Source organism: Pseudonaja textilis, chromosome 2, assembly GCF_049901715.1.
Source record: "Pseudonaja textilis isolate UNSWEBS1 chromosome 2, rPseTex1.2, whole genome shotgun sequence".
NCBI classification, from domain to species: Eukaryota; Metazoa; Chordata; class Lepidosauria; order Squamata; family Elapidae; genus Pseudonaja; species Pseudonaja textilis.
In genome coordinates, this window is record NC_141991.1 from 234727598 (window position 1) to 234740200 (window position 12603).

The window sequence follows — 12603 nt, forward strand, 5'->3', positions numbered from 1 at the left end:
CAACATGGCAATCAAAAATATTTTTGATAAGATTAAAGAAAACTAAGATCATCACATTTTCCATTAAAAAACAAACAAATTTCAATCCATGGCTGGAAAAATGTCATCATTGAGTCCAACTTTCAAAAACTAGAAACTAATAAAAGCCAAATAAATATATTTCTAGCACAAAGTGTTAGGAAAAATAATTTCCATTCACAATCCTAAGCACTCTGAATTTTAAAGCTATTATGCTTTCGTTTTTCTTTTAATAACCATAATTTTAAAATATTAGTAATGCATTATATATGGCTTTTCATATTATTCTGAGACACTTTGCAGTAATTATTTGTATTTTTTTTCTTTTAGTACAAACAAGTCGAACAGTACATGTCGTTTCACAAGCTACCTGCAGATATGCGTCAAAAAATCCATGATTATTATGAGCACCGTTACCAAGGCAAGATCTTTGATGAAGACAGCATTCTTAATGAACTCAATGACCCTCTTCGGGAGGTAAGGAAATGGTGTTGATGATGTACGAGGAAAGAAAATTCTTTCTCAATTTGAATTGCAGGAGAATTCAGAAAGTTCATCTTTTCTTAAGGTTTTTGTTTTGTTTTTATTTTGTGTCTTTGAGCAGGTTTCTTGACAAGATTTTTAAAAGTAGATTACCACTGTATTCTTTCTAATGCCATCCACTTGGCTGTGTGCCTGAGACAAAACTAGAATTCAGCTAACAGTTACAGGAACTGGGCATGACTAGTCTAGTGAAGAGAAGGACCAGGGGAGACATGACAGCAGTCTTCCAGTATTTGAGGGGCTGCCACAGAGAGGAAGGAGAAAAGCTATTTTCCAAAGCACCCAAAGGCCAGACAAGGAATAATGGATGGAAACTGAACAAGGAGAGATTCAACCTGGAAATAAGGAGAAACTTTCTGACAGTGAGAACAATCAACCAATGGAACACAAGTTGCCCTTGGAAGTTGTGGGAGCGCCATCATTTCAGACTTTCAAGAAGAGATTGGACTGCCATTTGTCAGAAATGGTGTAAGGTCTCCTGCTTGGGTGGGAGGTTGGATTAGATGACCTACAAGGTCCCCTCCAACTCTGATTATCTGTTATCTGGATTCTCCTAGGTTTACAACCTGGTGCCATTGTTAGATCAAACTTGCATAACATGTGGAATTCTCCCATTTGATTCCTGCAACATGCAGGTAGAATTAGAACTGCATTCCTATGAATACTTATTACCAGATAAAATTGGACTTTTTATTTAAACAGATTCTAGAGTAACCAGGAATGATAACTCCATGGTATATATGTGTGTGTGTGCGTGTGTGTACAAACAGGCAGATTTGTCCTCAAGTCAATTTTTGACTCCCAGTGACTGCATGGACAAATCACTGTAGTTTCTTGGCAAGGTTTGCATGGCCTCTTTACTAGGACTGAGAAAGAGTGACTGGCCCAAGGCCACCTAGCAGAATCATAGTTGCTTGGTTTCTAGCCTGATGCTTCAATTGCAATACCATAGTAATTTATTTACCTTAGTTTTATTTTTTAAACAGCTCCATAGCAAAAGTATTTAAATTACAGCTCTCAGAGTACCATTCGAATTCCACTCCACTATTATTTGCTGGAGATTGGTAAAGAAGACCATCATTGGAATGGTTCCAATATTGTTGGTAGAAACTTTTCTTCAGTTCCTTAATAAGCAAAAGCCAGCAGGTCAGAATAAACCATTTACTGAAGCTGTTTCATTGGCCCTGATAATTTTAGCATAGGTTAGTCATCCACATCAACTCTGGAGTGAGCATTTTTCTATCAGCCACCACTATCAGTGAAAGAAATAGTTCTTTTAAAATATTCAGCAGGTATTAAATCCACAAGATCACCTACTTAGCCTAGCTGTGAACTGGCAAGTTTGAGATGAATTTGCTGTTTCTTCTGTAGGAAGATTGCTATGGTCAATCTATATATATTAAAGTGAAATACCACTCACGCATCATCACAAAATCTCCAGAACTGTAAAGCCTACAAACTTGAAATTTGGCACGTACATTCCTCTTGGCTTCTAGATGCTCAATAAGAAAACATCTTTCAGAATGACCATCAGAGCATTAGTATTTCGATTATTATTGTTAACATGCTCTGCTGCTAAGGAGTTCTACTCCTTCTCCCCATCTGAAAAGAAATCTGTTCCAAATGCACAACACAAACAGAGGAGAGGTGTTTCAGTTTTAGTTTCACAGCACTAAGCAGCTTTAGTACAGAAGAGTACAGAACAGCCACACCCAAGCTCCTTGCTCACACAGCAAATACTGTTTCCAAACAGCCCCGAATTCTCTCACACACTGACAGGATGGTAGCCAGATGAATACCAATGGATGCTGGTAGGCAGAGGCAGAATTTTTTCCCCTTATTTTATTCCCCAAAATGAAGCCCAACCACATAGTTTCGTAGCGAAGCACAGGTATCGAGCTAGTAAAATTATATGCTAAGCTACTGCATTGGAAAATTATTGGTGTAGCTCCAGTGTCCAAGAACAAAATCTATAGTAATCAAGGCAATTTCAACCTTCTCATCTTCTCTCTAGGTGACATAGTAGAAAGCACCTTAAAGGTTCAGTCTCATAATAAAGAATGGGAAACATGCCTCTCATAAAAAGAGGTTCTGCCTTTGTATTTAGACTTGCAGTCACCTAAGCAGTAGCCTGTGAAATCATTAAGTACAGAGTATAAAGTGAAACTAGGCCACCTTAACTCATCTAAGAACTGGTGGACTGTGCAACTTGAACAAGTTCAGTTTTTCTCTCTTGACTAATGTTGAATTTCTTTTTTTGTTTGCAAGAATAATTTTCTATTAGCATTATTGAAATACCACGCTCATTTAATTTTAAAATTCTAATAAAAGAATGACAAATGTTACAACTTCCACAATCTTTAACCTTTTCAAACTCTGTTTTCTATTTATTAGATAATGAATTTTATTTCCCTTGTAGATGAGGGAAGGCAATTCAATTAATCAGAGTTGCACTTAGAAAAATGCCACTGAGCTAACAGTCACTTTGAAGAAAACATTAAAAAGCAAACAAACATGAAAATGATGAAATGCTTTGCACAAAAAGGGGGGCAGCTGGAAATATTAACAAAAGAGTGGATATTATCATGCACCATTAATTATAGTTGGTCATTGCAATGCTTTCGTTAATTGTGTTTTCAAGTGATCTAAATGGGTATACTCAGTAAATTCATTCAGTTGGGCTTCATAGGATATTTCATTCAGTGGAGATGTCATTGCATATTTATGACTTTTGTGGAATTATAAAAAAGTATTGGGAGAAAAAAAAGAAAGAAAACCAACCGTTGGAAATATTTTTGGTAGAGCCAGTACTAATAGTTGTATCTGCTTGCTTAATATTCTAGAAAGCAATAGCAATAGAATTTAGACTTATATACTGCTTCATAGTGATTTACAACCCTTTAAGCAGTCTACAGAGTCAGCATATTACCCCCAACAATCTGGGTCCTCATTTTACTGACCTCAGAAGGATGGAAGGCTGAGTCAACCTTGAGCCTGGTGAGATTCGAACTGCAAAATTGCAACCAGCCAGCAGAAGTAGCCTGCAGTACTGCATTCTAACCACTGTGCCACCAAGGCTTCTTAGATTTGCTGAGAGTTGTATAGTATAGGAATCCCCAACCCCCAGGCTACAGCCCACTACTAGGTTGTAGCCTGTTTACAACCGGACAATCACACAATTCGTAATCACATAATTTTGAGTGGCGGGCCGGTACACACATATATGCTACAGCTCCATTTGCATGAGAAGTGGCGGGTTGGCATGCATGCACATGCACACACAGCTCGACTTTTGCAAGTCGAGCTGTGTGTACATGCATGTACACGCCAGCCTTCCACTCACATGGCTGGTTTCCCTCTCCCCTCCTTCCAGCAAGCCGTCAAGACGCAACGGTTGGGTTGGGGACTGCTGGAGTAGTATATAAGAGGAGGTATAAGAGGAAAAGGAGGAGGTCTTTGAGCAGAATCCTGGGGACTACACAAAATAATAAAAACTAGATTAAATTGAAATTTTTAATATGGTAAAGTATCAGAAAGGAACAGTTATTAAATACATAAGACATTATTGTATTAATTATTTCATTCAGGTACATAAAACATTAGATATCTTAGAGTTGACCCTAAGCCAGGCTTCTTTCAATCTCAGAACCACACAAGCCAACTCAGTCAAGCAGATCTTTTGTTCTGCCATCACAACATTACCTATTAGCTAAGAAACTGCTGGCAGATGCTAGTTCTGCATGGAGGGACAGCTTTTAAATCAATCTGCAGGGTTTCTCAAATGACCTTCAGCTATCATTTTTTTAAATTTCACATTTATTTATTTCATCAATTTGCTATAATGTATGAATATATACTATAAATTCATTTCTTGTAGGTTTTCAGAAATACACAACCATAAGCATACAGAAATATACATTGAGTATAAATACAAAAACAGATTCTATTTGCCCCGTACTTTTTAGAGGCAGTGCTTGCAAACACATTTTTCTTAGTGAAATCGCCACAATTTAATTTGTCATAATAATGATCAGCCTTCCTTTTAATAATATGTACATCCATTGTAAAGTAGGGAGCAACATGAATCAGTTTGTACTAAGATTGCAAATCCTGGCTGTAAGCCTTTGGATGAACACTAAATAGCAGCTGCGATCTAGAAATCTCTGCATCTTTGTTGCCATCTATATTTTTGCAGCTGAAATTCAATAGGACTAGTTATTTTGCATAATGTGAAGTTGTTTAAACATGGTTAACTGGCCACATTCATGCAGCCATTTAGCTGTCAACCATGGTTTATAGACTGCAGTGGATGGATCTCCCAACCACATGAAACTGTACCACTCCCCAACTCCAGAATTTTATCTTACTGCCATTACATGCATGGGTGTTATATATAATTTTCTAATCATATCTGCAAGTTTCTAATTATATAACCAATTCTAATTATAAGCAAGTTTGTAAGTTATGCAAAAGTGCCATTCAATTAGGGCTTAAAATTCAGATCAGGGAATAGATGCCAAAGTAGATCCTGTGCTGCTGTGTGATATAGTGCAGTTTTAATGACAGATGTACCATTTCTGAGCCCATTTTATTGAGCTCTTCCAAACAAATTAAAAAGGGAAATCCCAGCATTCCTCTCTGACATGATCAATAAAGGTAAAGATTTTTCCTGCCCAGTCATGTCCGACTCTAGGTGCTCATCTATTTCTTAGCTGAGGGAGCCATTATTGTCAGAAGACATTTCTATGGTCATGTGGACAGCATGACTATAAGCCATGGGATATGGAACACTGTTACCTTCCCACCAAAGTGGTACCTATTTACGTACTTGCATTTTCATGCTTTGGAAATGCTAGATGGTTAGAAGCTGAGCAAGTAAAGGAAGCTCACCCCATTGCGCAGCACTCAGGTCTTGAACCCAGGCTGGCAATTTTCCAGCTGAAGAGCTCAGCATCTTTAACCACAGAGCAACTGCAATGCAAATCTTAAATTGCAATCTCCATGTTAGAAGAAAAATTGACATGTAGGAAACAGTTGCCTTTTCATTACTCACCATTATCTTCCTCTCCCTGTCCTATATCTAAAGAATCAAAAAGAAATATATTGATCTGGGTCCCAGAGCTATTGTAAAGAGTTATTTTACAGGACTTGCTTTAGAAAGGGCAAGGCCTCCACAGCTTGAGTTTCAGGCACCCTGGAAAGATTGTCCAGTTAATCACTGCTTTCAGCTGTCTTGGTGTCAGATTGGCTATTACTGTATTACAATTAAAACAGCCAAAGGAACAATGTTGTTGATTTTGAAAAACAAGAAGATGTTTTAGATATTGTTCAAGAGTTAAGAAAGAATAAAAATAAATGCTGTTTTACCTTGTAAAATCTCTGAAAATATCTAAATGCAAATCTTTACTCAATTTTGCTTTGTGCTATAGTGAAGTGTGAAATAACAACTGAATCAACATGTAGTCTAATATTTGTCTGATATAAAAACAGATAAAAATTGATAGTTAGTATTCATTAAAAAAAAACTTTAAAAGAAAAAATACAATAAAATAAAACCAAAGACGTACAACCATGGGTAGGATTCTACCAGTTCGGACTGGTTCTATAGAACCGGTTGTTATGATTCTGTGCAGTTCAGAGAACTGGCAAATCATGCCCCTGGCTGGCCCCACCACTGTCTGTCTGCCCCTCCCCTCCCTGCTCAGTCAGTCCTTATCACGCATGTGTGACATCGTGCGCATGCGCAACATTGTTGACTGTGTTCTCCCCTGCCAAGTCACTCCTTATGGTATTTCTTTTCCCCCCTTCCAACAATCAGCTGTTCTGATGATCAGCTGTGCCGCGATCCCCCTCACTGTCTTACTGCTTTACTCAGGAGGCTTCCCTGAGGCTCATGAGGCAAAAAGGGGCGTGCGCAGGAGGGCATGATTTTTTTGTCTTCCTGGGCCCCAGGGAAGCTTCCTGGGAGCAAAAATGACCCCAGAAGGCTTCCCTGAGGCCCAAGAGGCCCAAAAACAGAGCGCAGAGGGGTGCTGCATGCCCCCCCCACCGCACTCTGTTTTTTTCTTTTCTGGGCCCAAGGGAAGCCTTCTGGAAGCAAAAATGCTGTCCGAGGAGGCTTCCCTGAGGAGGCTTCCTTGAGGCCCAGGTGGCAAAAAAGGGAGGGGGGTTGCTACAGAAAAAGAAGAAAAAGCCATGCCCACCTAGTCACATGGCCACGCCCACCTAGCCATGCCCAGTTGTCAAAAAATTTGAATCCCACCCTTGCATACAACTTTCATAAAATTAAATCAACACTGGAAGAACAGGAAAGGATTGAAGTAGTAATTAAAGCACAGTTTAATTAAGAGAGCCAGTTGGTTAGGCACTAGGCTAGAAATCAGGATACTGTAGGTTCTGGTACCACTTTAAGCATGATGACCTTGGGCCAGTCACACACTTTCAGCCCAGCTCACTGTACAGGATTGTTGTGGTGGGTCAGAGGTCTCCAAACTTGTGGACTTCAATTCCCATTCTGGGGTGTTGAAGTCCACAAGTCTTAAAGTTGCCAAGTTTGGGGACCCCTGTTGCAGGGAAATAGGAGAAGGAAGGATTATTAGGTATGGTCACTGCCTTGAGTTATTTATAAAAATAATAAAGGTGAGATTAAAAAATAAACCAAAGTATTTGAAGCAACTGGTTAAGTTTAAAGAAAAGATAACTGATCCTTTTCAAATGCCTGAAAGAATGTCATGTAAAAGATATATATCAAGATCCAATATTGAAGCCTGGAGGGCAGGACTTGGAATAGTAGATTTCAGTTAGAGGAAGATAAGATTCCAATTGAATGTTAGAAGAAACTTCCTAATAATAAGAGTAGTTAGACAGTGGAATCAATTGCTCAGATAAGTGATGGGCATTGTAAGTGTTCCAATGGAAACTAGATAGCCATCTTTCAGTAATACTTTAATTTGGATTCTTGCACTGAACAGAATGTTGGATTTGAAGACATGAATGGCCTCAATTCTGCAATTCTATAGTCTCCATGTTCAAGGGAATTCCAGTCCCCTCCCTTGAATCTAATACAAAGGCTATGCTTCTTTATTGCCTTTAAAAGAAAAAAGGCTTATGCTTTTTCCAGGAAAAAAAGGTAGAAAAACTCGCAGAATTATCTTAATTTGAAATTATCCAAATATTTGTTACAATATTTTGGGCCATGTTTTTTAATTAGGAATGTTAGAAACATTATTCATGTTTTTAAATAACAATGTTGAAAGGTAGTTTACTTCAATCTAGGTCTTTTGGGGCAAACCTGTAGCCTCCTTACGGCCCTTCGCATGTCTTTTGCATCTTCCTTATGGCCCTTATGTTTTTTTTCTTAACAGTCAAAAGGAATTAGTCTTCATGTAACATCCAGGCTAATTAATTTAAGAAATAGGACAGGGCTAATTACATCTGAGCCAATTTGGTGTAGTGGTTAAAGTACCAGGCTAGAAACCAGAAGACTTTGAATTCTAGTCCCACCTTAGCCACTTTGTTGATATTTAAAAACAGAATTCAGCAAGCAGACCTAGAGTGCAGATTGCAACCCTGAGAACTATGCACTACAACAAAGCTAACTTCTGAGAAAGAGGTTAATACCCTTTCTGAGCTATTATTTAAAGTTCAGCACTGATCTATTTTTAGACAGTAGCGTGAGAAGAGGTTGGCTGAAAATAGACACAGATCATGTCTCCTTGTAGAATATAGAACATTGAAACACTTCATTTTCAGAGAACATAATTGGTATTTGGGATATAACCACTGTGCTCTCAAACCTTTGCAAAAAAGAGATCTCTACAAAAGACAAACATTTTGTGTAGGCCCTTACAATATAACAGCCTAATAATGGGATGGAATTTTGAAAAGTAGTTTTTCTAAACAAGTTTGGGAGTCATTGAATTCAGGTTTTCCCTCAAATGTTGTATAGTTTTAACAAATTGTTTTAACAAGTATATACAGTATATAGTATATTTCAGCTATCATACTTTCAGTCCTCAGAACTGAAAGACCATGCTGGTGTGGAGTTCTGAGAATTGAAATTCATTTTATCTAGATTAGAATTCTTTATTGAGAATTGGACACACAAGGAATTTGTCTTGGTGCAAATGCTCTCAGTATACATAAAAGCAGAGATACATTCATCAAGAGTCAAGAATCATAAGGTACAACTCTTAATGATAGTCGTAGGGTACAATAAGCAATCAAATCATCTAGGAAACAGTCAATGTAAATTGTAAGGATACAAGCAACAAAGTTACAGTCATACAGTCACAAGTGGGAGGGGATGGGTGATAAGGAATGATGACAAGATTAATAGTAACAGTAGTGCAGACTTTGTAAATAGTTGAACAGTGTTGAGGGAATTATTTGTTTAGCAGAGTGATGGCTTTTGGGAAAAAACTGTTCTTGTGTCTATCTGCAGCACAAGCTGGAGAAGTTAGTGTAATGCCTCTAAGTAGGCACATTGTCTCCTAACCACTGAGCTATTGTTGTTTGTAAGATTCTATTTGGATAGAACATCTGTCTGTTCAACCATGAACTGTTAAGTCCACACAATCTTCAGATAATATCAATGCTTTGGACAACAACTTCCTCAGGTTCTCCATAAACGTCTCTACCAGGTCCAATGTTTGCTCAGTTCTTCAGCATATTATTATCTGAGCCACACATTTAAAGGGATAATTCCCAGTATGCTGCTCTCAGCAATTGCTCAAGTGCTTTCAAATCAAGAAGTCTGAAATATATTCGTTGCAGCAGTGATTGAGACATTTCTTTAAAATTCAGACCATTTTTGACTATGATTCTGGAGTCTATTTCTCATGGAGATCATTTTTGAATCTTTTTTTTAAATAAAAAGTGAAACTATTAAAGCAGAAATGGGATTCTCCATTAAATCTATGTCAAATTGTTGGCATGTAAATTAACCAGACTCATTTTTGCTTCTTCTGAATATTTTTTTGAACTCTTGATATTATATGTATTCTCCTCCCATCAAAATAATCAGGTCTGGGGGAAGAATGCTTTAACACCAGTGTAAGTACAGGTCTTGTGAACATTATGATCTTGGAACTGTTACAGAGATAAAAAATTGGCACATGATTAGCATATTTAACTAAAGATTTTCACTGAGTAATTCAATTAATGTTTCAATAAGTGCTATTTCTTTTACTTATATTTAGTATTAGTACTCCAATAAATATCCCATTAAAAAAATAACATTTATCTATAACTTAAATACATATTGTTTGTTACCAAATAAAAATAGAGTTTCCAAGGAAATTCTCTTCCCCCTTTTCTCTAAGGTCATCCATGAGTAGGGTAATATTTCATTTATACCTTCCCTGAACTCTACCAAGATACCTTTGTCCTACCAATTATCTTTTTTCCATTTTAGGAGATTGTCAACTTTAACTGTCGTAAACTTGTTGCCACCATGCCTCTGTTCGCCAATGCTGACCCAAATTTTGTAACAGCCATGCTAAGCAAGTTGCGCTTTGAAGTGTTTCAACCTGGAGATTACATTATCCGAGAAGGAGCTGTGGGGAAAAAGATGTATTTCATTCAACATGGGGTCGCTGGTGTTATCACTAAATCCAGTAAAGAGATGAAATTGACTGATGGCTCCTACTTTGGAGGTGAGTACAATGAAAGTTTTCGGATGGTAAAGATGCAGAGATTGAATGTAGGTTTATTGAACATGAATTGCTTTACAAAGGCTATGAAGACACTATGAGATGTCTATTTGGGGTTTCTTCTTTTTCTTTCACCACAGAGCATGGTGAAAGCAGCATACAGTAATTTAAAAAAATTATCATAAGCAGTTTTTGCTGGGAGACTTTGATACACTGTTTTGATAACCAGGAATATCATTATCTGTCACCCAACTCCTATTCATGCACCATGTTGTCTTGGCTCCTAATCAGTCACTATCCTAGAGCCAGATAAACTAAGCATGCATATTCTTTGATTTCCCATCATTTGATAATTCATAGCTGAACATATAATTAATGCCATTAAAAAGCATATGGATAGACACAGACCTGCATTTGTATAAAAAATTTTTTTAAAACTTGGGACATGGTTATCCCAAAGATGCTTTTTCAAGAAGCAACTGGACTTTCTGTTTTTTTCTTTGAAGATGTTTTGCTTCTTATCCAAGAAGCTTCTTCAGTTCTGACTGGATGATGGGCAATGGAAGGATTTATACTCCTTGCAGACAGCTGGTCATTTGCATTCTTTTAGCAAGTTGTTAAGGCCACATGGAGATTTACCTGTGTCTTATCAGATGACTCACTAAAGGAAAGTCCAGTTGCCTCTTAAAAAGAAACTTTGAGACAACCTTGACCTAGATGACTGAGAATTTCCATATAAAATGACATGGTTATCTCTGTTGTATTCAGCCCATAATGGCTACATATTTCTTCATGATTGTCAACATTATCTCATGAACTGCAGAGGAATGTGTACTCCCACATCCATATTTCCTTATATCCAACTGCCTAATTTAACCCTGGATATGATACAAGAGTGAGCACACTTCTCCAACTAAAAAGCAATTTATCAGCATTTCACAGAACAAAATGGATGATGCAATATTTTTTGCTGGTCAAACAGAATTCAAGTGAGTTATTTCACTAACAATTGCTTTAGTTAGTGAAACAAGAAACTGCAATTCCATTTCTCGTGTTGATGCTCAATATCTTTGAGAAGTTATAGGACCTTCAGGATTAGAATAGATTAGAGTAATGGGGACTTGTACAAAGAAAATGGTGATAATAACACCATGGAAACACATTTTGATTGCTCTCATGCTTGTACTTTATCAGAGCCATTTACTTCCTGCTAGTTGAAATTCCTGATATTTGTATTTGAGGATATCCTCTTGTGTTTATTAACTAAAAGATGTAAACTCATTAATTTGGGACTCTGGAATAGCAATTTTTATAGGCGAACAAGTGATAGGTTCTATTTTGCAGCCTGTATTTGAACCATAGATACAGGCTGCAATTCTTCTATGACATTTCCTGCTGTTTCATTTACAGGTACAAAAAATGTAGTCACATGTATCTTTCACCTGACCATTTTTTAACAGCAGAAAACATCTTCAAAGGGTGGGAGTTTAAAGAGGAAATGGGACTGTTTTTCTTTCAGTTCATTCTCTCTTACACATACACAGAGACATCTATGTATTTCTCCCATCCAGAAAAGAATAGCTGAAGATGGTATGTATGTATCATGCTTAATCTGAGCAGTCAAATGAGGTGAGAAATGGATCCAGTTTGTTTCAAACATTTTAATCAGTTGAGAAGATTGATTTGACTCAGTCCAAACTTCCAAATCAATTTACTCTAAGCCTCTCAGTTACACCTGATTCAATCTGGAGTACTCTGGGCTATTAAAATGTAAGCAAACAAGCATAATAACATATGAATCAGTCTGATTTCATATAAGTTACCCATTCTGGATAGGCAACATGACACTATAAACAACAATAATCACAATCACAATTCATTTGATAAGTGCTAATTAAAACAGTAAATAAAATAAAAAACAGTAAAGTGGCAATATTTTATTAACTTTTTACAATGATTCCTCTAATATTTTAAAATAGAAAATGTTACACATGGAAGTTTAGATGGTTGAGCAGTTTCTACCCTAAGTTAGTAAAAAGAAAGTGATTAAACACTTTGGCAACTCACAAACCAGGGGCTTTGGTTTTAATATCTTCCCTTTTGTCAACATTGCCTGAAATCGGACATAGAACCACCAGAATACTGTACTCTCCATTTCCCAGAAGTCATCAATCAAAATCAATGTAATCTCCATTCAAAAATGGAACCTGAAATCTGTCTAAAAAGTATCCAAATATGGTGCTTTTTGTAGAAGCTACAACCTAGCTTCATTAACTTTCTTTAAAAAATGGAATGATGGAGAGTAGACAATTTTTGTCCAGAACTGTAATAAAAGAATGTGATCTGTATCCAATGGTCAAGCAGTTTTTCAATATTTTTATAAGCTTAC

General features: G+C 37.0%; 1 protein-coding gene across 2 annotated transcripts in view; it reads left to right on the forward strand.

Moving 5' to 3' along the window:
• The window catches only part of HCN1 (hyperpolarization activated cyclic nucleotide gated potassium channel 1), a 147543-nt gene that overhangs the window by 127835 nt on the left and 7105 nt on the right, over positions 1-12603 (forward strand). For both annotated transcript variants that reach the window (XM_026714298.2, XM_087927315.1), the window contains 2 exons: positions 349-495; positions 9977-10217. In XM_026714298.2, the coding sequence (XP_026570083.1) occupies positions 349-495; positions 9977-10217 (388 nt within the window). The remainder of the gene's footprint in view (positions 1-348; positions 496-9976; positions 10218-12603) is intronic.